Source organism: Rattus rattus, chromosome 11 (assembly GCF_011064425.1).
Source record: "Rattus rattus isolate New Zealand chromosome 11, Rrattus_CSIRO_v1, whole genome shotgun sequence".
In the NCBI taxonomy this organism is placed as follows: domain Eukaryota; kingdom Metazoa; phylum Chordata; class Mammalia; order Rodentia; family Muridae; genus Rattus; species Rattus rattus.
Genome location: NC_046164.1, coordinates 21,296,581 through 21,324,229, shown reverse-complemented (window position 1 = coordinate 21,324,229; position 27,649 = coordinate 21,296,581). Strand labels below are relative to the sequence as shown.

The following is a 27,649-nucleotide window of genomic DNA, read 5'->3' as shown; positions in this document are numbered from 1 at the left end:
CAACAACAACAACAAAAACCCACTACCCTTCACATGACACACTTATCTAAATTAATCAGCTTTCTGACATGGCACAAATTACAGTGTATACAAACATAGCTGTTAGCCTGCGAGCATGCATGTGAGTGCCCCCATAAAGGTCAAGGGATGTGAAAGTTAAGTGTTAAAACAGTTCACCACTGAGGCTCTTCATAATAGCTTAAGGAAAACTAAGAGTAAAATTAAGTCAATTCAAAGGACAGCTCCAAATAGCAACTCCAAATAAATCCAAAAGCCCCCCATGCAAGCGGTGCTGGGGCTTCCTGCAGGGACAGCCCCCATGCGGCTGGGCTGACTCAGTGTGGATGCCTGGCAGACAGACAACACTGAACTTGCCATGCGAGTGTGCTCACCTTTTTGGCACAGCATTTCCACTCTGTTCTCCACTGGAATTGTGTTTTAGGTACTTAAAAAAGTTTGGTGAGGAGGCGGAAGGGTTAAGACGAGGGGGAAGAGGAGGCGGATCTGAAGGCTGCCCTGGGCAGCACTGAGACTCACCCCCAGGAAGATGGTCCACACTAAACAGCAATCAGAGAAAGTGGGATCAGAGGGGACAGGGGCACTCAAAGGGAGGACAGAAACGGGAACACAGGCTTTGCTGAGTGTCTACAGGAATCATGGACGAGCCCTGTCAGGTCCTTGTCAGCTCTGTGCTTCCTTCTACTTTCTGCTCTATTCCACTGTAGGAAACGTCGGATAACATTTCAGAAAATAACCCAAAGTGCAGAAGCCACATTATTTCCCTTCAGGACATCTGGCCCTGGACTTCAAAGTCCTGTTTCCTATAGACTGAGGAGGAAAGTTCACTAGAGAGAAAGCAAAATATCTATGTAAAAGGTGGGCATGTCCCCACCCTCCGGGCTGGTGCATCACAGCCCACAACAAAGCCATACTCTGGGGAGAGGGGAAAGACGGCGACTCTCAGCACTTGGCCCTTGCACTGGTCCTTCCACCTGAGGACTGGCACAGAACTCAGGCTTTTCAGGTATGAATGTTTCTACCAGCACCAAAAATGCCAGAGAGAGGGTGGGCTCACAGGGAGTTTGTCAGACTACAGCTAAGCTGTGCTTGGCTCAGAACGGTCTGACTTGTTAACAGATCCTGGGGGAAGTCCCCCCTTGCCATCAGTCACTCTGCCCAACTCCAAAGAACCAAGGAGGATTCCCAGCAAGTGGCCTAGGGAAACAAAGCTGACGGCTCCGTGTGTGACTGAGGATTATTGAACATGTCACACCTTCCCTCCACACATGTCAAACACCAGCCACTGCACTGACTCAAATGGCTGTACTTGGTACAAGTCACACGGATACAAATGGCCCCAGCTTTTGCTGTCACCAGCCTGTGGTAGGCTGCTACTATACATGGGTATGGCCTCATTCTAAAGGATAATTTGGGGCCCAGTCACAGTCTCTGGCACTTGGGGTTAGTTAGTAATAGACTCAGAAAAATGCACAGAAAGCTTTGGCGCCACATTGCTTATGCTTCACTGTAACTGGGAAGGATTGACTGTATATTTGAGCCCGATTCTTAAATGTAGTGTGCTGGTTGGTTTTATGTCTACTTGACACCAGCTAGACTCATCGAAGAGCAGGAAGCTTCAGCTGAGAAAATGCCTCCATAAGATCTGGCTGCAGGCATGTCTGTAGGGTGTTTTCTTAATTAGTAACTGATGAGGGAGGGCCCAGACCATTGTGGGTGGTGTCACCCCTGGGCTGGTGGACCTGGGTTCTATTAGAAAGCAAGTTGAGCAATCTATGAGGACTAAACCAGTAAGCAGCACTCCCCTGCCTCTGCATCAGCTCCTGCCTCCAGGTTCCTACTGTGAGAATTCCTGTTTCCCTTAGGAGCCCCCGACTTGTCTTGAATACTGGACTATGACGTGGAAGTATGAGCCATAACAGACCTTTCCACCCCAACTTGCCTTTGGTCATGGTGTTTCATCACAGCAATAGAAACCCAACCTAAGACAAGGGCTGAATCTTGAATCTAGAATTCCCATAGTGACAGATTTCAGTAAGCATTGACTCTGACTCTATCATACAGAGCCAGTCATCAGAAATGTCCAGGTTTCACCTTGATCAAGATAGTGAGGGCCAGTGCCCAAGCCTCTGGATATCATCATGGTTAGACACAGCACATTGGTCCCACCCTGCTTGTATGGACATGGTGTCCTCACCCCACCACAGCCCAGAACTAGGTATCCAAAGGAGGAAACTCCTCCACTCAACCCATGTGCCACTTTTCCCAAGACCAGCAGACAAGTTCCAAAGACAACCTCTCATGTGTTAAGGACTGATTGACACACGAGGACATCTTTGCTCCTGTCTACCTGCTTGCTAACAATGCTTGTACCTACCTCTACACTCCCTGAGAGAGCCAAGAAGATCATGATGCTGCTTCAAGTTTTATCTTTTGAAGCCAAGGGTCAAACCTGGCTTGGGATTTTTTTTGCCCAAAAAGTATACTCAGCATATACAATAAATCTGACACTTTAAGCAAATCTTACTTGCGTTCATGAGGCGTCTCTGTGCTCACGGAGTGATACCGCATGAGTTTTCTTTGAGACACCCCTGGAGAGGTCTGGGCAGGTTCTGGAGGTGCAGGGCACTCTACTGGGAAATGACTCAGGGTGTTGGCTCTCCTTCTGAATGCCTGCTGGGGTGACAACAGAGCAGACTCTTCTGCAATGTGGCTCTCTGAGTCACTGGATAGGTCATCTGAGGAGCCAAGGAGTTTGAAGGAGCTTTCAGAGATGGGCAAGGCCTCCTTGTCACCCATGGACAGCTCCTAATAGCAGACAGACAGCAGATTAGATATGTGACAGGGAAATGGGGAGTGGGATGTGGGACTGGCAATCTAAGCACACAGAAACATTAAATTTGTAGGACTGTCTGACTAGAAATGCCATCTAGAGGCTACTGAAAATATAAGGGTATTAAGGCTGTTACATAACACCTGCTTCTCGGAGACAGGTTCTTGCATCCTGCAGAGAAAGGGAAAGTACCAAATAGAACGATAGAATTTACAGGCTGCCGCGCTGACTGCTCAGATACCTCACTCCAGAGTGCAGGCTTTTGATAGCTTATAAGAAGTATGGTCCTGAATGGTAGTTCCCACTACTTAACCGGTTTCTATCTTTGCCAGTATGTTCATGGATATTTACTCACATTTCAAAGCTCCTTCTGACCCTGACCTATGCTGACATTTAACTTGGTGGTCTTGATGCTAAAACTATACCCTATATTCTTCCTGGAGTAGGAACATGTTTGTCACATGTGACCTATCATAATTCAGGGAAAATCGTTTAACTTCTTGCTGCACTTCACTGTCCTCCTCTGTAAAAGTACAGTGAAAATTCACCACACCATTTCTTGAATTAAGCAAGATGAGACAACTTTAAAGTGGTTTGTATTCCGTCTAATGCTATGGAAATAAGCTAGTTTCATTAAGTAATCCCTCCTTACTGTATGCTCAAACATTCATCAAGAATCCTAACAAGCCAACCTTAGTGATTATGTCCGTAATTTCTGCTCCTAGGAAGCAGAGGCCAGAGGACCAGGAGTTCTGGGCCAGCTTAGGTATACATCAAGGTCAGTTGAGCTAGGTACATGGCCAGATCGGGGGACCCATAAAAAACAAGGATGGGAGTCTTAAGAGCTTCATGATTGACATCACGCTCTCTAGAATGCCTTCTCCCTGGCACAATTTCCATGTTTTACACAAGACTTAAATTCATAGCATCAGTACCCTTCTGTGATGGTTTGTATATGAGTGGCACTATTAGAAGGTGTGGCCTTGTTAGAGGAAGTGTGTTACTGTGGGAGTGGGCTTGGAGACCCTCCTCCGCGTGGGGATGCTCAGGCTGTTCCTGGCCTTCTTCAGGTGAAGATGCGGAACTCAGCTCCTCCTGCACCATGCCTGCCTGGATGCTGCCATGCTCTCACCTTAATGATAGTGGACTGAACCTCTGAACCTGTAAGCCAGCCCCAATTAAATGTTGTCCTTTATAAAACTCATGTTGGCCATGGTGTCTGTTCACAGCAATGACCCTAACTAAGATACCTTCCTTTCGCAAGCTTTCTCCTATCAAACTACACCGCTTCCCCTGACTCCTCTAAGGTCCAAGCCACCAGTATCTGTTGCCGCAGCTCTCATCACACTCCCCCTGATGTGGAAGGTTACTTGTGCAACTGACCTTTCTCACCTATGGACCTAGCTATCTTCTTACAATAGGCAACCAGCAGCACACAACATTTGCACCCTTGAAATGAACTGTGAGGTATGATCAGTGTGTGTCCTGTAGAGGCTGGATGATGATGTGGTCTGCTGTGTCTTAACCTAAAAGCCATATGTAGAAGACTGACTTCTCCAGGTCTTACTGTACAATGCCAGCAGGAACAATGACATCACCTTGTTGCTTAGCGGAGTCAGCATTTAGATAGATCTCACCCAGAACAAATGAACCACAGATGCAGCTTAAAGTCTGAGTCATGCTCATCTAAAGAGATGAGTCTCAAACCAAATACTACACACACCAGTAGGCAGCAATATCAATTTAGTGGCTTGCCAGGAGCATTTCAAAAATAAATGAGCAGAAATAACAGTGTATGCAGCCCATTAACCAGAGAGTAACTTCATTTTAATTCATTTTCATTTTGTGTGGGAGGGTTATGTATATTACAAACTATGTCAAATGTTAAATGTCTTTCTTATTGTCTACTAGGCTCTGAAGCCTTTGACAATGTCAAGTCTAGCAGAGCTCTGGTGAGGGCTGGAGCTCACAAATCTCCTCATTCTTACATCAGAGCATGCTGACAATATGGAGGAAGGCTGCCTCCTAAACACTGAGCCTCAGATTTACATTTTGGCAGTCACAGGGTCAAACAAACCAGGTCCAATCATGTGTAAATGTCTCTGGAGCAAGAAAGAAAACAAGGGGACACAGCAGGTGTGTCAGGTAACTCACAGAAGACTGTCAGGTAACTCATTATACCTGCGCCCTGCGACAGACCACTGGGTAAGGCTTGGCCGCTTAAACAAAGCAACCATGTTTTCTCAATCATAGGGTCAGCTACAGGACACAGTCTCATGGATTTCTGCTGCACAATTCCCTGAATTCACAACCTTCCTCTCACCTTTGAAACTCTCTCAATCTTTTATTATTGCAAAATCTACTTTGGATAAGAAACCTCTCGACTGTTACAGAGTAGGTCTCATTTGTCTAAAACTATGATCTTGATTCTCTGTGTACAGGAATAGTTATTTGCCCTTTAATTAAAACTTTTCATATGGCTCACCCTCCACATGTGTAGAGAAGTCTGGAAACACTAAATGTTTTATGATCAGAGGGATGTGGCCTTTTTTGTCCCGATGGCTGTGTAAATTCAAGATGGACAGGCCTGTTGGCTGGATCTTTAGGGTACCACTGAAAGAAACACACTTACTTTGCTGGTGTTACTTAGAGTACTAGAAGTGGAGCTGTCCAGATCCACACTGGCGGAATGGTCCTGAAGGCCCCTGGCTTTATTGCCCTATGAAAAGAAAGGGCAGTTGAGACACAGCCCCAAAGTCATCATCATCTGGAAGCATCCTGGACTTGCTAAACAAGTCCAGAAAATGAACTCACTGACAAGCACAGCTCAGGTACCCCCGCGTTAACCATCATACTTCTGTCATCATTTTAGGGATCGTACCAGATGATTCACAGAGCCCCATGGAGCAGTCATTTGCTCGGGATGACAAGACAGGAAGAAGGGCCAATACATCTAGCATGACCCCAGAAGCACACCTACTCAATAGCTCCTTCCTGAGTCACGGGTGATCATAACTGGCCACCTGATGTCACTCAATCAGCCTGCATCCCTCGGGAAGATCTCAAAGGCTAGCCCTTTCAGTCTTGGTTTTATAATTGGACTGTTTGAATTACCTTAAAGGATGTTTTGAAAAATCTCAGTAATACCATTGGATGAAGTCATCTTTAATTGACTAAAATAAAGTTTGTGTTTCAGAGGAAATACGCCCTAACATCTGGAAGAGCTATAACAAAATAGTGCAAGTTCCAGAGATTTGAGTCTTTAAGAGAAAATCACGTTTTGACTTGTTAGAAGTGATATAAGGCTGTTCATACTCATGGGCTAGGAGGATGCTTTCCTAAGGACTCCCAGGTGATGTTCGGTGTACTTGGCTCTTCCTAGAGAGCCCTAGATTAGCAAGTATCTCATAAGCATCTTACCACCTGTAAGTCATGTGGCCTCTGTGACAAGTATTCAATTATGTACAAACATAGCCTTAGATATCAGGTAACTCAATGAATGATACTGTGTAAATAAAGTAAGTCTTATTTATGAAAACAAAGAGACTGGTAGTATTTGGCCCATGGGCCAAATATTTCATAAATCTCCTTCTAGGGACTTCAAATACCCATCAAAAGAAGCTGACAGGATAGTTTTTAAAGTTGTCCTTAGGGCATCAGAGAAGATGGGACGTATATCCTGGCATACATAATCCATGTTCTTTATAGGAACTGTATAAATAATAACTCTCTTGAGAGCAGGAAACCCTATGGGATAGACAAAGAAGAGTGCAAGTTTCCAGCACTTGGGATTGGGAGTCTTAGGCGCTAGGATTGGGAGTGTGAAATCAGGGTATACTATATACTACATAGCATGACACTACTAGAATAAATAAGTACTAAAAGTAAATAACATCTAGATAATTATTGCTCTAAATCTGATGAAACATAAAATAAAGTTGAATCTTAGACTCTGTTTAAAAATGATTCAACTTATGTAAGAAGGAAGGATGCTACTTACCCGGGACAGAATGCTCTCTAAGGACTCTGTTAGGGACCTCTTTGCTCTGTTCTTCAGTGAATCTAACCTGAACCGGCTAGCACTGGGTGGTAGTTCACTCCCAATATTCTCTGCTGCCACCTGCAGTGTCTAGAAAAGAAAAACAACGAAAAGTTAAGTCAACTACAGTCTCTACCCTTTGTTGCACAGGAAGGAACAACACGTGGGGCCCATCCTCTTGAAAGCCTGGGGTCCTAGTGCTCCTTAGCAACATGCCTGCAAGGTTAGTGCACAATCTGCTATCCCAAAGGAAATGAGAAAACCTGTTCAAATCTAATCAGCTAGCTCGCTCAGGCTACTGAATCGGAAATTTCCTATATCCTAACTGTGACCTTGTGAAAATGTCTGTTTTCTCTGAGCCTGGATTTCTTCCCAATAAACTGGGAGCAGCATTATCTAATCAGACTGCTATGCTACAGGACTACAACAGGTCGGATACAGCAAGCACTGAATAGGATCTGGGACAAAACCTACTTCGCTAAACTTTTAAAATTAAGCGTTTCAGAGACTAAGTTAAAAATTTAATTTATCAGCTGAATCCATCCTTTCTCTATTTTTTATAATCCCTCTTCTGTTCTTTCTCCTTTGAAACCAAGCTTCTTTCTCTCAACTATGCATAGCATTAAGTCAGAGCGCAGTGGAATCTGACAGCCACTAACTATGTAATGTTACCTGTTAACAAGGAGGTATGCTTCCAAAGAGCCCCAAAATCTGAGCACTACGCTGCTTACATGGATCTTCACCTGACTGCTGCTTCTGCTAGACGGTGGCTTTGATGGGAAAAGACAAGCGAGTGACCTCTCAGTCACTCTAAACTCCAGCACACTCTTAGCAGTGGTCAAGCACACAGAACGCATGGAGACTAAGACAAATCCCTTTGCCATGCTCAAGTTTGGCCATGCTCGTACTGACGGATGTTGATGAATCAGAGAAGCAGGACGCTCTGGAACTCACGGCAAGGTAGACCACCCCTACTAGTTCACAGCTGTGTGAACAGCCAGTGCATTCCCTGTGTCACACCCCTACCTGAGTTCCCCCACCTGTAGACTGAACTGTCTTCCCAGCTATGTCATGACCTTTAAATGAATGACTACTCATCCCAACACTCTGAGCACAGTGTGTATCATGCCTGTCACTTACCTCCTGACACCAGTACCACCCACTGTGCCAACACTCTCCTGAATTTGGTGCTCATTATATCAATTCATATTTTCTATTTTTTATTTACATCTATTCATAAAACATATGCTGCCTCACATGTGAAGAAACACCTAAGGAATAGATGTCACTGGTCATGGAAATGGGAATTACTGTGGCCACTATCAAAGTCATCATGAAGATTCTTCAAAACTCTAGAAAGAGAGAAACCACGTGACCCAGCTAGGCCACTCTTGGCTATGTGCTCACAGAATTCTAAGCCAGCATACACAGAGACACCTTCACACCCATGTTTACTACAGCACTAGTCAAGTTAGCAAGGGGCAGAAGCAGCTTAGATGCCCATCAACAGATGAATGGATAAAGCAAATGTACACACAGACAACAGAGTTTTATTCAGCCATATAAACAAAGTGTGCCATTTAAAGGGAATGGCTGGAACCAGAGGTAATCATGTTAACTGAAATAAGCAAGACTTAACTAATGTCTCCCACATGTGGACTCTTGATTTAAATCACACACACACACACACACACACACACACACACACACACACACACACACACACACGCATGCACACACACCTTTCTAGAATTACCTTTCTTCTTCCAATATTGTTTTAAATATTTATCCATGTTCACAAATTCTTCTGGTTCACTCACTTCAGCCAGAGTACAGTCTGATCACATTGTATAACAAACCTATTCCTGGTCCTGTTATTAAGTATTTACTCCATTTCCCATCTCTTAGGAAGGAGGCTGCAGTGAACTCTTTTGTGCATAGCTTCTGAAGCACTCATATAAAAGGTTTTGCAAGGAGAATAATGGAGACACCATTGCTGGGTCACAGGGACTAAGCATCCACAGTGACAGCAAGTATCCTCAAGCTTCTCTCCTTGAGATGATTCAATTCAGAGCCTTCTCACTGGCACGCAGGAGAGCACCTCTCCAGGGCTCCATCAGTGTTCTTACACCTCCGCCAAAGGATGGCTACAGAACGCTCTTTGAGTATGGCCTAGTCCCTACTGCTAGTGCACATTTAAAACGTTGTTCAACTACTCAATACTCTGTCTGCTGTGAAATAGTGTAATCTCAATTCAAAGGACAAAGGCAACAAAGACTAATTTCTCCCACTTACTGTGGCTCAGAAATATCTTTCACCATCTTTAAACACAACTAACACTCACTCATTTTCTCCACATGTGCAATGAAACCTGGGGAAGAGGAGGCTTCCGCCTATCACAGAATCTCTAGATTCTGTGTATACAGTAAGCAGCCCCATGGAGAGCTCCAGGGGTCAGAAGGTACTCACTTGCTTTGGCTCCCCAGTATGGCTGTGTTCCTTTTGTTTCTCTTCATATAAACACCTCAGAAAAGAAATAATTAATTCATTCTCTCGCTGCTCGTTTCTTGGTCTCAATTTCTTTTGGGAAAAAAAGTCAGAAACATAAACATTACATTTCTTTTTAACTGTTGACAAAATTGCTAAGGCATTTCAAAGTGCTAACAGCTTCCCCCAGTAACGAATGCTTTTCCTCAATGATTTCACTAGGGGGCACGAGTGAGCCTAAGAGTGGAGGTAATTTTTTAGAACAGAGAGCAGAGCCACTAGGCCAGATTTAAGAGTCATCTTCTTCTACCCAAGATAAAAATTTTAACATCAAATAGTGGTGGTAAAAATAAACAAACAGCTTTTAAAAAGAGATAAAACAAAATCTATGTAAACACCCAGAGTCATAATGATTTCACGTTTATAAGCTGTTAAGGTTAGGGACCTAGAAAGGAACATGGCAATTGGATCCAGGGTCACAGTGTCTTCATGTGGCACACTGTGGCATCCCCATGAGACATTTCCATGAAAACCTGTATGCTGAGTTCTCAGTTGTCCTCCCATGCCCTCCTCTCTTCTCCTCCTCTTTGTGGCAAGGCTTTACAAATGAGAACACGCAGGTTTTAGTGGCTGATTCATTCCATCCAGCTTCCCCTCAACTAAAACGATAGTGACACACGAAATCCTGTGGTCTCTCCTCCAGCTCCCAAATCTTTGCATTTGAATTATCAGCCACCAGGTAATTTTAGAAGTCACCTAATTCAATAAATTACTTTCTGTGAATGGAAATAAAACCAATTGCCCAAATCACCCCAGAGAGACATGGAGTTCCTGGCCTTGTTCTTCCTGCTAGCTGCACCGTCCAGCTTCTCTCTAACTCCTGTAGCCTGCCTGCCTGCCCTTTAACAGGTCAAGAGTGACAAGCAGATCAACTACACAGGCAGCAGAGTCTGCGTCAGGGCCATTAATCTCTTCCAGCTAAGTAAGAAACAGTGGTATTATCCTTAGAGTCACAAGCATCAAAGATAAAGGAAACCTTAATCCAGACTTCTGATAACCCAGACTTCCTTGGAAAAAGGTCATTTGAAATGGCAACTTTTAAAGGTTTTAAGATGTCTCAGCAGATAAAGACACTCGCTGCCAAGCATCTGACCTGAGTCTGATTGCTGGAACTATGCAATGGAACAGTGAGTGGTTAGACACACACATACCAAAGAGAGAGATACACAGAGAGAGGGACAAAACTTCAGACTGGCAGAAAATGAAATCACAAGCAGACATGGTGGAGAGTTGCAGGCGCTTCCCACTGGCCACAGGAGCTAGCAGACCCTGGGAAACTCATTGATCATCCCCAGGCAATGACTGCGGGGCAGCAGAAATGCATTATCTGTGGTGTCACACAAAGTCAAGAAATAAATACTTCCTCAGAATCACTGTGAAGTATGGAAACGTTACCCTTCCACTATGTTCAAGAAGATCAGGGATGTGTCGCCACCCTAAAATCTCTCATGAACTTCACCATTCTCTACAGCAGTCAAACCACTGCTTCTCTCAGTTTTTATTCACATTCATTGATCAGAGTGACAATCGTGAAAATGATTATGAATCAAGTTCGGTAGCATGGCTTTGCTGTCAATAATTTAACTCGTTTGTTCACAATCAGAGGTGCCAGGAGCTGGGGCGGTGGTTAGCGAGGCGGCAATAGCCAGGGTGCGTTGAGCAGCAGAGAAAAGGCTCCAGGCTCAACCTCAGTGCTGACTGCAACAGTGCATACACCATCCACTTGTGTGCTCTTCTATAAACATGTTATATGTCAATTTAAACAAACAAAACCAGCCAAACTGCTTGCTAAAAATACTGAAAGTTATTTTCTCAACCTTGCTTCTCCAAGGGTCCTATAGAGTACCATAGAAGCAACAGAAAAATCCCTGACACCAACAGTAAGTATCCAAATACTGAAAAGGCTTACGATGCTCCAAGGACATCTGTCACTTAAGCCACGCTTCACTTGCATACCACACTCAGTATTTAACTAGAAACTTCGAGCCACTGTTCTCATTATCATTGCTGCAATAGCAGCTTGAAAGCAGATGCCTCTGCTGCAATCTGGGTCACTTGAGGAAAAGTAGAACAGCAGTAGAAGAGAGGGGGACCCTATGGTGTCACTGCCACAGGTGACCCCTGCTCATGCTTGACACATTCCGTCAGGCACCTTATAGATAAGATGGTAGTTCTGTGGCCTCCTGAGGTCTCTCAGGAGAGGTCAGGTTAACACCCCAGAGCCTGGCTGCTTTGAACATTCTGAGACTCAAGGTCAGCCACCATCATCTCCAGCACCATTCGCCTAGTTATTATTTAAGCATTTTCCTAAAGAAACACTGACTAGGATATGCATCATTACTAACAAAATAATGTATGCCATTGTTAATAGTAATTACACTGGCTTTATAATAATTGGCCTTTGGGAGGGTTTTTCAGAAATAAATTACCCTCCAGGAAGATTACATCGCATTTTTATATGACCTCTTTGATCTATATGAATTTTCAAATACGCTAGTAGGGACAGCCACCCATCACTGATTAGTAACTGAGGCTATAAAATGTTGTAGAAAAAACACGAAAGTCATTCAGGAAAGACCATCAACATGTCACCAGAGAAGTGCAAATCTGTATCACTCCAAAAGAGCCTGTGTTGCATGGGTGGAAGGGGAAGGATGAGCTAGATTTTATCAGCCAGCAAACAACACGACTGCTTTTGTTCTTCAGAGCCATCAAAAGTCTAGAGCTGTGGAGAACACTAAATCGCATTCTGCAACAGCATCACAACACTTCTGCTTTTCCAATACACCTTTATTATCTGCTTTTTCCAATGACTCTTCTCACAGAGAGGGCATGTCCATTAGTCTCCTTGCTACTGTAGGAGGAAATCGAACAGCTGATTGCAGGAAGGTTTTGGGAATTGCCTTCCTGAGGCATCACCCCTTTACTCAGGGAAAGCAACATGGTGCTGTCTACAGGAAAGTGAAAACCATTAGGGAAGGGAAGTGCATCTTCTGTGCCTGCCAGGAAGGTGCTCCTGAGTGACTTGGTAGCACTCTGTCCTAAGTGGGTTCACACTGATGGCCTTAGCTTCAGTTGCAATGCATTAAGAATAAGGAGCAAAGTAGTGGGTCTCAATAAAGCACAGGTAAATAAAAACTGAAAACAACCCTCAAGGCTATCTACAAAGTTAAAACAACAGCAAAACCTTCTTACTCTTTCTCCAAATGTATGCCAAGCCTATGGAGTAAGGGAACTAGAGAACTTTAGTGAGAGCCCAGAAAGAAAAGCTAAAACTTTTCATCCCCTTCCCCATAAGGGGATGAGAACAAACACATGGCTACCTGTTTGTCTGGTTTAGTCAGCGCCTAACTGTAGAACCTGACAAGGCACTAGTGGGCACACAGATATAGACAAACACACACAGACAGACACACGTACGAATGCATGCACATATGCACAGATATTTTAACTCTTTATCCCAAAGCACTCACCTCCTTTGAAATATGCCAAAACCCACAAAAATGGCTCTAAGTCTACATGAAAACTGTGTTGAGCTCATTAGAGCTCATTAGAGATTTGTGACAAGCAGGCCTTGGGAAGGCTATCACATGTGACTTGGTTTACCCAGATGCAGCAACTCCAAGCCAAGCATGGTGAGAGCAGACTTCCAGATTTAATGCACGCAGTTCATGAGTGTGCTTCTGTATGTGGTGGTTTTAGCCTGTTATGATTTTTGAGCTTCAATTTATTATAAGGATCTAACACATGACACATATTTTCAAAACAGACAACAAGACAGCACTGCCTCCTCACTGCTCGGTCCACAGGATACTCCACCAGCAAGCTGCCTGGTGTGCTTTCCTACTCCATGCTATAGTGTACTGTACCTGAACTTCCTCGAATATCATTGCCTGCTCCTGATTGGTCAGTGTGGTCAGGTGCTTCTGGAGTTCTAATTTGGTTTTAGATGAATTCATTCCTGTTGAAAAGAGAGAAAAAGATAAAAGGTCTATGGGGGAAGTTGGATTTACCACCTTCCAAATTCATTTCCTTCATGTCCTCGTCCACCCACTTCAGGACACTTCTATTCAACAATGGCATCACTGAATTCCGTGCTGCTGTGTGAGGAGCTGACTCCACGACTGAACCAGCCTCCTTTCACTGAATTCTCAAAACAACTCCAAGAGGGTGTGATATTATCCCAATCTCAGACGCAGGAAAATAAGGGCACAAGAGTTGTATGAAGCCTCTTCAAATACGAACGACCCTTGTGCACCCTGCCTCAGGTGCATGCAGCTCCAGATTACTGTTCAGTGTTACAATACTAAAGACAACCCAAATACTTTCTTTAAAAATGACAAACTCTTCTAACTACAAGAGAACATGAAAATACTCTTAATAATAAACAGTTGGTGCTGATTTGAAACCTGAATCATACTTCTCCCTTGAATTCCACTTACATCTCTGACATGAGTACTTGTGTGGCTGACACCATTCTCTCATCATGTGTTTAACTGTCTTAAGACCATATTAACATTACAAAGGATTCTGAGGAAATGCTCTAAAAATGACTACATAAAAGCCCAGCACCCATTAAAATCTCCTCAACACATTCCATTTCTGCATGAATATAGTACAGGGCCTAGTTTGTGGGGTGTTTTGTTTTGTTTTTGATGTCAGGTATATATATATATATATATATATATATATATATATATATATATATATATATCCATATATATATATATCCATATATATATATATCCATATATAGATAGATAGATAGATAGATAGATAGATAGATAGATAGATATAGATATAGATATACAGAATGTGTGAGGTTTAAGAATGAAAGAATTTGCTAATCCAACCTCCATGGAATAAAGACCTGCTGCTGCTGGTTTCTTCTAGCCCAAGTCTCCCCATGTTGAGGAAGGAGCCCTGCTAAGGGGCTAGACAAAGCATATAGTGAAATGTTCATGTGAATATTGATGGCCACCAAAAACATAAGGCCAAACAAGAGTCCTTTATTCAAGATGGTGACCAAGAGCAGCCTCCTGGCACCAACAAAACAAAACAAACAAAAACTAAAACCACTTGGCCTTGAGTTGAGGCAGGGTAGGGTTTATAAAGCCAAAACCTACAATTACATCATACCAAAACCAGGCATGTATGGCTGGAGTGGGGAGCAGGGATATTCAAAAGACTCAATTCAATTGTTTTAAACAATTTGTTTCCCTGTCAAACAGGGAACCTCCTGAGCTGCAGGTAAGGCTGCAGGGGAATGTTCTACTCAGTAGGATGTGCTTAAATAGCCCTGGGGGGCAGCTGAGTAAAGACTGTGATTACTTCCGGTAGTTAAGTAGCACGAACAGTGGTCAAAGCATCTCCTGGACTGAGGGCTGGAGAGAACCCTCCCAGAGCATGGAGCCTGTAGTGACTCAGGAAACATGCTTCTACTTTACAGCTGAGTCTGCTGCGTCCACAGCTCATGACTTGGGAACTCAGGAGAGGCCAGAAGTCGGTCAGTAGCTAGTCTATCCCAAAGCCAGTGTTCCTTCTCTCAGTTGGAGGTCAGTCCAGCCTTACTGGCTGCACTAGGCACAAGGAACTGACCCTAGGCAAAGTCCAGCAGGCACCTCAGCTTCCAGAATATTAATTTTCCTTAATTTGTCTTAAACTAAGATGAACTCTATAAGGTCAACATAAAACTAATGTCATTCCATTCAATACTTCCTATGTTGAGATCTCAAAATAATCAGAGAGGTAGGAATTTTGTTTTTAGTAATCTTAATGTATAGATAAGAAACCAAGATGCTATGTAAAATTACATATTTCCTCCAAGGTTACCCACTAACTAAGGAGGTGAGCTGTCTGCCTCCAGAACTACCAGATCACTATGGTCCCCTTTGCTTCTCTGAACTGGTAGAATCACGTGGTCCAACACACAAGTAGCTCCAGGACATAAGCGAATACAGAGGTGGGTTGAGGTAGAGAAAAGGCTGTCAAGGTATAATTCTTCACCCCTCCCTGCCACGTACAGGGACACATGAAGGCAGAGAGGCAATGGTTTCTGAGTTTACTAATAAGTACCCAGTGAGGACCAACTGAAAATCCTCCCAAATATAAAAGATGACTCTGATGTAGGATAAGCAACAAACTCTGTATTGTTAGCAAGTGACGGAAGCCTCAAGCTCCTAAGACACACTGAGAACCTCAGGCTGAATGCTAAGCCCCCACCTCTTCTTCACAGTATGGATGGTCAGGTCCTCGGACTGGCCCTAGCCAAACTCAGGATACCTCACCATGGTAGGCCCTTCTACCTCAACCCAATATTCTGTTTTCCAGAGAGAGCATGATTCATTTTAGCAATCTCCAAAATGTTCCTCTAAACTCTGAAATAAGCAAACTGCTCTTCACGTGTCATAGCAGCTGTGTGGTTATGAAATTCACATACAAACTCCAGTCGCTTTGGTGCTTAGAGGGTGTGCAAGCATGTTAGCACTGAGTATGTAGTGTACCCACACACACACTATTTGTCTATTTACAATAAATACACATGCACTTCTCCTATTTTATACATTCCGAGACATAACTACATCACATGATGAAGAAAACATTCTAAGTCTTCTTATGGTCATATTATTGGTCCTTCCTACAGTTTGTGGAGTGCTAGGTCAGAAGATAACTTCCAGATAGAAGAACTTTCTGAGCCACAGCCTTGCTGGATTTGGGAGCCTTTTAGATTTCAGGGTGCTTACTTGGCAATGACAAAATGCTTGGTGGGAGTCATTGGCCTAGACTCTGGGCCCTCATACATGTCAGGTCGGTGTTCTACCACTGAGATACCTCCCACCCAGGACCACCCTTACAGTAATTCAATGGCTGCTGATAAATCATTTCACTCTACTTACTGGACTTGCAACCATAAAAATCAAAGGACCCAAAATCAGCTGTTCTTCCAAGGTGTCCTCTCATAATTTACCATCTTTTCCTTTAAAAATGCTCGCCATACAGTGAATAAAACACATGCTCCCCAGACACCTTGTGGCTCTGTTTAATAATTGAAAATAAATGGATGCTCTCTATAGCAGCACAGTTTTCTATCGTTAATGCATTGTTTCATGTAAAAGAGAACTGAATGATTATTCTCCAAACCACAACAGCAAACTCTTGATCCCAAACAAAACTTCCAGCTGTAACTTTCTGAATACTCAGGCCCAACACAGATTTACCAAGTGGAACTCAGCAGCAGCCAGCTCTGCAGATCGTGATCTCTGCCGGTAAGGTCGAAGTCACTGCTGGCTTAGTAGGCCCATAGGGGCCTTTCCACCATCATGTGCCTTATCTTGACAGCTCGTGTGAAAAGAGCTAGTGAGCCTTTCAGTTGTGATCTCTTGTTACAGCAAAACTCTCATTCCAGACATAGTTCATAAGCTGTCAGCAATAGTAACGACATGAAGTGCTTTTTAAAATGAATCATGCTTGTTTCAAGAGCACAGTAGTAATCAAAGTGAACCTTTTCAGACTTCATGATGTTAATTTGCCTCATTAAAACAAAATAAACCAGGTAACAGTTCACACCTGTGAGGACAGCTAGCATTATAAAACTCATGTGTGTAAGGGTGTAGAGAAGTTAGGATCTGTGAATAATGGGAGTGTAATTATTACAGAACAGTACAGGAAGGCTTGAAAGTTAAAGAGACTCAACTGTGTGGCCAGCTTTATGTGAACTTGACAGAAGCAAGAGTTGTCTGAAAAGAGGGAACTTTGATTGAGAAAATGTCTCCGTAAGATGGGCTCTATGCAAGCTGGCATGCTCTTAATCAATGATGGATGGGGGCAGGCCCAGCCCTTTGTGGGTGGTGCCATCCCTGGGCTGGTGGTCACAGGTGCTATAAGAAAGCAGGCTGAGCAAGCCAAGGATTGGAAGCCTGTGAGCAGCACCCCTCCATGGCTTCTATATCGACTTCTGCCTCCAGTTTCCTGCCCTGTTTGAATTCCTGTCCTGGCTTTCTTCAAAGATTAACTTGATGAGGAAGTATAAGCTAAATAAACCCTTTCCTCCCCAAATTGCTGTGGCCATTGTGTTTCACCACAGCAACAGAAACCCTAACTAGGACACTCACCATATGTCCACTCACCCAAAAGGATGGAAAGCAGAAACCTGAACAGAGGTGTGTATACCAAATTCTTAGCACTACTGCTCCCACAGTCAAAGGCAAAAAGAACCTGCATGTCCAGGGGTAAATAAATGGATCAGTTGATGGACTATTATTCAAACAAAGAAACAGGATTCTGACATGTACGAAATGAGCAGACCCAGAAGATATAATGCTAAGTGAAGGAAACCAAAACCAAGAAAGCAGATCCTACTGATCCCACTATATAAGGCACCCACATTAACTCAATTTTTTTTAATCCGAAAGGGAAAGAGAGCTCAGTGGTGAGAGACTTCTGTAAGCAAATGAAACTGCATTCAAAGCAAGGCATGCAGCTTGGGCCTAGAAACCCTGTACCGGGGAACAGAGACCAACAGACCCTCAGCACTCACCAGCTAGACTGATCCAGCCAAAACCAGCTCTGGCTCAGTGAGAAGCCCTGTCTGAAATCAACAAGGCAGAGAAAGACAGAGGAAAACACTCATGTCTCTGTTCTGGCTTCTCCACACACAGGCACATATGTATACACATTCACACATCACAAATTACCCCGCCACACACGCACAGAAAAACACAAAGTAGAAAGGTGGCTGCCTAGGGCTGTGGGGAAGTCACAGGGGGGAGACTGTTGATGAGCTACGGCTCAGGAAGATGAAAAGTAGGCGGTGGGGATGTTACTCACACTGTGGATGCACACGAGGCCACCCAGCCAGATTTTTTTTAAAAAATAAGTGAAACCAATACATTGTGTATCTGAGTATATTTTCCCCACAATTACTTAGGAAAAAAAGAAACTAGGTCTAAATTTCAATATAGTTTTCCTTTACAGAATTATAGTTTGTGACAAGTATTCTAGATACATAAGAAATAATCACGCCTTTGTTTCTACAATTGGATAATTTAAATCATATGGCAATCTCAAAAACATACACCAACAAAAAGTATGGAAATCTTCCTATAGAGAGAATTAGATGCAAGATGAAGAAAAAAGGAACACAATACTTCCATCCAGACTCCTCCAAAGGAGCACTGACCACTCCAACCACCCCATCTTCTGCCCCTCCCTGATGACCAGATTCACTCTTGCCAAAACAGTTCTCTCAAGCGGGCCCTGTCCTCTTTTGAGAGAGGCTAGACTGCAGGTAGATCCTGCCTGGTAGTCAGACAGTCGACCTTGGGCTTACTATACCCTAGTTTATCCCTAGATGGCTCTAATCTCTCAACTTATTTATAAAATTATAATTCATTTTTCCTCACAAATATGATGAAGATAAAATTGTATCTTTTAGATAGAAAAAATAGTATCTTTTAGAAACATCTTAGCACTGTTTCCCACAATTACTTAGGAAAAAAGAAACAAGGTCTAAATGTCATTATAGTTTTTCTTTACAGAATTAGTTTGTGACAAGTATTCTATCTAGATATACAAGATGATCATGTCTTTGCCTCTACAATTGGATAATTTAAATCGTGTGGCAATCTCAAAAACCATACCTAGGTAGAAAGGCTTACTATCAAATAGTAACTCTTATTATCAAATAAATCCTGCAAATGGTGACATTTCACTGTGTCAAGAAACTGTAGTTAAGACGGTCACCACAGCTTTGGGCTTTGACTTTTATTTCCTCCCATTCGTTCCTCAATTGGAACCTGTTTTCTGCTCTCCTCCATTAAAACTACCCTGTAGAGATTGCAGAAGACCCTCTACTGGGAAACATGATTAACTTCTTTAGGTCGAATTTCACTAGACCTCTGTGGTGACCAATATAAAAGACCCACCAGTCTCACCCAGCTCAGTAAATGATTGACAACATTTATCCGCTAACCTGCTAACCTCTCTATTACTCTGAGTGCCTTGGAGGAGAAATGGTAAGAGGGTATATGAATCCTTAGCTTTGCAACCGTCATGTCCAGGAAAAATTCTTGTCACACAGAACACATCCCCCCGTACAATGTGAGGTCACCTATGTTCCCTCTGGCGTAGCCCTATTGAATAGTGCCACAAGCACTGCTACCCAAGGCATTGGTGCTACAAGCTAAGAGCACCTCCTACTCACCCTCTATCCTCTCGCAGAGCTTGTGTAGGCCCTGCAAGGGGCAGCCCTCACACAGCTGGGCTGGTGCCTTAGCAGTCTGCTGCACTGCAGCTACCGTGAAAGCCTGCTTCAGAGTCATCATGATCTCGTCAACCTGTGCAGAGGAGCCAAGTGTCAACGGCAAGTTAGCTGGGCTGACTGACGGGAACAGCAAGTTTATAGGAGAGACTTTGGGTTGTAAATTTTTTTTTCTGGGCTATTTTTCACAGACTGACAGGAAATAGTGAGAATAATTGCTAGGGTTGTTCTCTGTTGTCTGAGATGTCAGCACTCTTAAAGCAGATGAGGTCCAAGGTAAGAAGAACATTATTACTAAGTACAAAGCAAGTGCCTCTGGTCCAACGTTCACAGTGATTCCTTTTCTACTTTTTTTTTTTTTTTTTTTTTTTTTTTTTTTTTTACCACAACATGGCTCCAGAGGGTCATGAACTTGCTGTACAGCTCTAAAGCATGTCTTCCTACCTCCAGCCTAAGTACTGGGACTTACAAGAACAGGGCTACCACACTTGAGTAAAATGAATGCATTGGAACTCTAAATGCTACATTAGCACAGAGGGTGAAGGCAAGCATATCTTTCAAAAATATTGAAATTTAAAATGCAAGTGCAAATGAGTTTCAGATTCGTGACACAAAGGTATTGGTCATGAGTGAATAATTAAAGCAAATACCAATATCAGCTGTCAGCAAGGCTTGACAGCTCTGCTCAGCCAAGGAGACTCAGCAAGGCTGAAATTCCTCACAAGGTTTGCAGTGGGCAGTGTCGTCCTCTTACCAGAGCTTCATTTGTGCACTGGAACACGTAACAGACAAAATGAAAGCCGCCGCCGCCGCCACCTGAGCACTCTCGGCAGATAAATCCAAAGTGGTCCACGTGCCTGATGCCCTGTGCAGGGAGAAGGGGTGGGGGCAAGTTGTATGGAGCACTGCTGGCTGGCAGGTAGCTCCGTAGTGGCCCTGCCCCATTTACAGAGCACTACAGAGTACTGATCACATATTTTCAAATAATCACATATTTTCAAATAAAGATTAGCACTGTAGTGAAACGATACTTTGATTACAGGAGAGTCAAGGTTTGCAAATTCAAGTCTTAATGCTCACTTTAGTACTAAAAGATAAGCGGAGTAGCTGACAGAAAAACTAGAACTTTGGGGAGGCGGTACAGGAGGAACACTAAGGGGTAAACATGAAAATAAAAGTCAACAGCACACACATTCACAACCAAGACACATGAACAAACATGTCCACACAATTGACATATAGGAAGGTTAAAAAAAAATCAAAATTACAAGCAAATACTAAACAGAAGTGCATGAAAAAATAGCAAAGAATGACTTAGATATCTAGAAGAGCAGCTTTGAAGACCACAAGGTCTTAACACTCAAACTTGACTTAAGGGCAGCAAAGAACAGACGCTGAAAGATCAACTACATATAAAACATGGGCACACACACACACACACACACACACACACACACACACACACCAATTATAAATAAAACACACACACACATAGTCCCCCGGAAATAGCTAGAAAGCATTAGTACTAATAACAGGAAAAAGAAAGACAAGTAGACCTATTTTCTCCAATATATTGCTCCAAAAAGCAAAACTGTTATAAATTATAATTTGCCTTAGTACACTGCAGGAGAAAGAGACCACCAATCATTAAAAACAAGCTTTTTGTTTTTTAACACAATAGCATGTCTACTGTATTTTTCAGAAGGACTGAAATTAAATCAATAATCTGTGTGAATTTACCTGAGAGCAAAAGGATATCTCCTTAAAATTTTTCTCCAATGCAATCTTTTTGGTGTCAGGACTGATGAGGTAAACTTCAGATTGGCCAATCTTAAAAACAAACAAACAAAACAAACAAAAAGAAAGACATGTGGTTCTCCTAAAAGCTGAATTCGTTATATATGTCAGGACCTATGAGGACACAGAGGTAAGTGGCAAGCTCTTATAAAATTCAAACTACAACACTGTTAAAGAGTTCAAAGGCTACAGGTTATACCATGGATTCCAAGTGACAGCGGATAAACACCTACATGACACACCTGTGTTCTCAGAGGAAAGGACCACATAAGCTAAACAATAATAACCCTCCAAGCCCACATCCCCCTTCGTATATAGTTTTCTATACAAGTGAATATTCCAGAAAATTTAAAATTTAAAATTTCCAAAATAACCTATGACAGAGAGTGCTGTGCTGCCCGCCTGGCTATGGAAGCTACCTGACCTCCTTCGTATGCTGACATTTCTCCCTTCCTGTGTGTTGGTTTCTACAGATACAATCCTCTTCGGATCAACAAGTTAGCAGTCACATCCTGAGAACACCCTTAACTCTCAAGCTGCTCTTCCAAGCGCTTCACGCTTTGATGTAGACTATACAAAAATCAGCTTGTTGGAGACAGAAGTGTAAATCAGAAGTAAGTGCACCCTAATGAAGATGTCCAAGCCATGCATTCTGTAGTTCCGATTGTAGGCTTGTACACAGAGCAGTTTTTGTTCTTAGTATTTCTGAAGTATCCTTCAGGCAAGCGGGACTGACAAGGTATACAGAACTCAAGTGTAGAAACCACCATCACTGAAACAGTATCACACTTCTCGAGTGGCCCAGACTCTAGGTTTTCCTAAGGAGGAACCCACTCAGGTCTCCCTTACCGGACAACAGTAACTGTATCTCCACATTTTGTATACTTCATCTTAGCAGCCTTCTGCATTCATCTATATAATGAAGATAATCATCTTTATTTTTTTCAAAAATCTTGGAAAATCTCTTAGCTGCATTCTTATTTGGATGTGGCTAGGCTATGAGGAGCAAGAGAGAATTTAAAGCCAGATGTGGGCCTGGGTGTCTTCTCATAGCTAGTCCATCACTCGGTCCTATGTCAGCCTGACCCCTTCCATGCAGCCCTGCCTACCTGAGGTCTCACACCTCTGTCCACCTCTCTTCATCTCTACTGTGTTCATACTCTATAATCTCACTAAACCAAGGCAATGGCTTCTTAGCCCTCTGTTTACTTTCCTTCTCTAAGTACTTCTTTGCTCTATAGCCAAAGCTATTTAATGCTATTCTTTAAATCTTTCAATGACTGTCCAATTTTTTGTACCAAAAACAAAATCCTGAACATGACCTATAAGGTTGTGAATAATGGAGCCTGACTTAGCACCCTAGTCCCATCCCTACCCAGCTTCCCAATTTCTGTCGTCTCCTGACCTTCTCACTAAGGATCTACCTGAGAACCCAGGGACACCGTGCTCTAGGTCCTGGTAACTATGGCGGTGAATAACACAGGAGGTCTCCAGTCTCAGGGAGACTGAAATTCCAGGGATCACATGGAACACAATGTTCTTTACTTGTTTACTTATAATTAAGCTTAGAGCCAGGACTGTGAGGTTGCTATTGGACTGCTCCCCACGTCACATCACCACCTCAGGAAAGATCTGAAGAGAGGAAGCAAGCAGAGCCAGGACAACTGAGGGGCTGCCGGGCAGAGCAGTGGGGCAGTGTCTTCAGGACTCCAGTTTGACTCCTTCCCACTCTCCTACATCTCACATGCTGCTCTCTAAGCTCAGGGGACCCTGCCTATCGGCCACAGGGAACCTCTGCTGAGGGAGAATCATATCCTCAAAGATGTTTCTCCTGATCCCCCAGGCGTTTCCACAGCATCCACTACTTCTCTACAGTGTCGCCTTAATCGTAATTACATAATTACTGGTGTATCAGATGTCTGTCTGCATTGCTGGAATCTACATTCCGTGTGGGCAGAGTCTATTCGCAGATGTATTTGTAGCACATTGTAGCCACTTAAATGCACTGAGCAGCTTTCTCAACAACACTGCAGTGTCTGGGTAAAAGCACACAGATCCCTTGCAGCCCAAGTACTACAGCCACTCTGCATTCTTAGTGTACCAGGCCAATTATCCTGATACACCATCTGAACTTTTTAAAGATTAATTTATTATGTTGTGTGTGTGTGTGTGTGTGTGTGTGTGTATGTGTGTGTGTGTGTGTGTGTGTGTGTGTGTGATGCTTGCGTGTGAGTGCAGGTGGAGTTATACGTAGTTGCAAGCTGCCTGATGTGGGTGCTGGGAGCCATTCAGTTCCTCTGTTAGGGCACATGTGCTTTTAGAGGCTAAGCCATGTCTCCAGATCCATTACGTGCATTTTGAAAGCCAGCCATATCCACACCACACCAACATACGTGTCAGTTTCCTTACTCCTTGGCCATTTCACTGCCTTAGGTTCAGCACAATAAGGCCATCCTACATCTAAGGCAGTTTTGTTCACTACCATTATTAAAGCAAAGATTCGAAGGGGCAGAAATACACCAGGGAAAAGGCCACAGACCAGCTCACTTCAGAAAAGGGCAGAGCCCTGTCAATTCACACTTAGGAAGATCACTCAGCCAGAAAAACTCAAGCCATCATGCAACTCCATAGCTGGCTATCTTATTCATTCTGTTTCTTCCATGGCTATCAGGTTAATATTTTCTGTTTAAAAAACAACATAAACCAAGCAACTAATCTAGTATTTTACTTAGGGCATAAGTTTTAAATATCAGGTTACTTTTAAAATTCCTGTTACCTTGATTAAAAAGGGTGTTTTACAAATTATTATTTTCAACTTAAAATTGTGTTGAAACATATTGCTTAACATCCCTCTTGAACCTCTTTTATATAACTATTCTTTCTGCAATGAAAGGGTGTCTACAAACCCGTACGTGTAAGAAAGATTTTTCGGACCTCAAAACTGCAAAAAACTGACAGATTTTACCGTGAAGAGCATAGTTCGGTTCTCCTCCATGTCTGTGGGCTGAACTACATTGTGCCCGCCGATTAGGTGATTTTCGATGTCGTTATCGAAGGAGCTAAAGGTGCTACTGCGGAGGCTAGCATCCTGGAACTCCTTCCTGAAGGCCAGCGAGCGCAGTCCAGGCTGTGAGAAGGATTTGCGCATGGGCCGGGCCCCAGGCGCTGATGGCTGCCCCGTGGGCGCATCCCAGTCTATTCTGCGGCCACAGCTCACATGGTTGAACTTCTCGATACACTCGTCGATCAGTGCAGGTGGCGCCTTCTTGTGGGCCACAGTGACCCGGCCACAGAAGAGCACCTCAAACTTTTTGGCGAAGGTGTCATCGAACTCCGAGGGGCAGCGCAGCTCTTCCTGGCGGGCAATCTTCCCTGCCTGCCGGATGGAGCTAATGATCTCAGGCACCTGTGCAAAAGAGGGTGGGGTTAGAGAACTTGCAGCAGTGGTACCAAATAGCAAAGTCACAACGCAGACACAGCTTCCAGAGCAGGCTGACAGAGGGTCTGGCCGTACTGGCTCACAGGTCACAGCACTCTCCAAGGTTAAGTGACTAGCTCCAGGGCAGGCTTCGCACTGTAATCTCTAAGGGCCTCAGGGAACTCCACTGCATTTTGAATATGACATGGCCACCTAAACATTCTAGCTCATTCAGAAGAGCCCAGGGCAGTGTCCTTTGAAAAGCCTTCCTCAGTACACGGTAGGATGAAAGGCTCTTCTTATACTTACTGAAATTATGGCACCGTTGGCAACTAACGTGTTATGACTTGATCCTGTATTTCCTAGTGTGGATGGATAAAACAACAGAGAGCTCCTGCCCACTTTCACAGAAAACACAGAAAGCTTCTCACAAATAGCTTTGCTTTCCTAATGAAAAAGCCTCAGGAGGAAAGGTTCGCCCATGCTATGGCATCCCTGCCACTCGCTCTTGCCCACTTAGGCTAGGTTCATCCCAGCAGCTTAAGATGGGCGCTATACCACAGGGGATTAACAGCGAGCAAAGAGACCAGCGGCCCAGCATTCACTCTGACATCATGGTTTAGAAAAGCATGGTGAGCATGGACTTCATCTCCCGGTTTATGGGCCAGGTCTTGCTTTGAGTGGACACATACACCTACATTTCCCATTTTCCTGAGTATAAAACTTGCGGTTGAGGCCTAAACATCTATAGTATCCTGTTTATTTAATATCGTAACCAGAAAAATCCAATCCCTTTTTCAATTCGGGTAAAATATCCAACCAGTGTGTGCTGTAGAGGGAGATGGTTCCAGTTCATTTTGAAAGCAAGCTTGTATTCTGTGTCCATGACATAACTCTCAAAACCCCACTGTCACTAAATACTGACCACACTAAAGATAACCTTTGTGCCATAAAGATTTGTATATCTCCTCTCAAAATATTTTACCACAAGAGTCAGTTACCTTCAGAGAGATATTTTTAAAATATGATTCCAAGGCTAGAGAGTTGGCTCAGCAGTTAAGGGCACTTAATGCTCTTTCAGAAAACTGTGGTTCAATTCCCAGCATCCTCATGGTAGTTGACAACCATCTATAACCCTCTTCTGGCCTCCTTGGGCACTGCATGCATGAAGTACACAAACATACATGTAGGCAAAACACACACACACACACACACACACACACACACACACACACGCACACACACTCTATCTATCTATGTATCTATCTATGTATCTATCTATGTATCTATCTATGTATCTATCTATCTATCTATCTATCTATCTATCTATCTATCTATCTATCTATCTATCTTTAAAAAGTGATTCCTAAAGCACAGATTAAATATTTAAAAGCTGAACTTTTAGCTGGTCATGACGGCACAGGCCTTTAATCTCAGCACTGGGGAGAGAGGCACAGGTGGATCTCTGACTTTTAGGCTAGTCTGGTCTACACAGTTCTACAATAGCCAGGACCACACAGAGACTGCTTTTAAAAAAACCCAAAAGGCCAGATTTAAAAGGGGGGCAGGTAATGTGTGCAGGGGTGCTGGATACATTCTTCAGTGTGCATGTGGAGGTCAGAAGACAACCTGTGGCCTCAGTTCTTTCTCTCTACCATGTGACCCAGGGATAGAACTCAGGCTATTAGCTTTGTCAGCAGGCGTCCACACAAGCTGAGCCATCTCGACAGTCCAAGGGTGAGGTTTTGCCTGGTGATCACAGTTTCGCTGAGTACATGCTCCTTCTATAAAGCTCACTTCCACATTGCAGATCACTGTATACATTGTGTGGCAGCCTAGAAAATCGCTATGGGTAGAAAACATGTGGGAGGTGGGGAAAAGAGACAGCAGGAGGTCTGGGCTGTAGCCATAACTTTACTAATGATTCACAGGATCAAGCAAAAACAAAAGCTATAGCTGACAAGATCAGAAGCACTGAAGATTTTCTAGGGAAATCTGTGTGGTAAAAATAGTGTTCCTTCACATCACATTTGCCAACTGAGACCTGCGAAGGGTTGCCACTTTCTTAGCAATGGCGTGGGACTATTTTATAGCAAGAGTCACACATACTTCCCAATTATTAACTGTATTTTCTGAACAAATGCAGCTTATTCCACCCTTTGAAGACTGCTAAAATGTCCAATTTTTCCACACACTACATCTTCTAATACCTCAAGAGAGCAATGATGTTTTCATCATGTTTCAGAGGGGGAAATGTATGAAGCCATATAGACTCAGGAACACAGCAACGAATGGGGCAGACACAGAACAAGGTACTCAAGTGGCCCCTTGGTTCTGAGAATCAGAAGGAACTGAGGAGCATACCACACCTGGTCAAAGTTCAGGCTGTTACTGTTTTTCTAACTACTGGAGCCAGTTCTTTGACTAGAATAAAAGACACACTTCATTCCTTGCTCTGGTGGGCCTCATCAATTTACTCTCAAGCCTCCTACCACTCAAAACCAGGAAAGTACATGTAAGATGGGAATAAGGTGGACAGATACTGGGACAGATACCAGATCCTGCAGATAAGGGGTAGGGTGAAGCTGTGGGGAGCAGGGGCAACAAAGGGAACAAAGGTGGCCTGTAAGACCTGGCATCAGGTCAGGACTGAAGGGACTAGAGAAGGGCAGACAGTGAGGCAGGACAGAGGCAAGCAAGGGCGAAGCAAAGATATATATTATAAAGGCAGGGAGAGCC

General features: G+C 43.5%; 1 protein-coding gene across 3 annotated transcripts in view; it reads right to left on the bottom strand.

The window, feature by feature from the left end:
* The window catches only part of Tbc1d1 (TBC1 domain family member 1), a 186,126-nt gene that overhangs the window by 69,274 nt on the left and 89,203 nt on the right, over window positions 1-27,649 (bottom strand). For 2 of the 3 annotated variants that reach the window (XM_032917081.1, XM_032917083.1), the window contains exons 2-11: window positions 24,458-24,898; window positions 21,436-21,525; window positions 20,450-20,560; window positions 19,639-19,771; window positions 13,307-13,398; window positions 9,360-9,470; window positions 6,852-6,980; window positions 5,484-5,570; window positions 2,546-2,826; window positions 393-557 (exon numbers count right to left, since the gene is read on the bottom strand). In XM_032917081.1, coding sequence (XP_032772972.1) covers window positions 393-557; window positions 2,546-2,826; window positions 5,484-5,570; window positions 6,852-6,980; window positions 9,360-9,470; window positions 13,307-13,398; window positions 19,639-19,771; window positions 20,450-20,560; window positions 21,436-21,525; window positions 24,458-24,898 — 1,640 coding nt within the window. The remainder of the gene's footprint in view (window positions 1-392; window positions 558-2,545; window positions 2,827-5,483; window positions 5,571-6,851; window positions 6,981-9,359; window positions 9,471-13,306; window positions 13,399-19,638; window positions 19,772-20,449; window positions 20,561-21,435; window positions 21,526-24,457; window positions 24,899-27,649) is intronic. The other variant, XM_032917082.1, reaches the window with a different exon arrangement.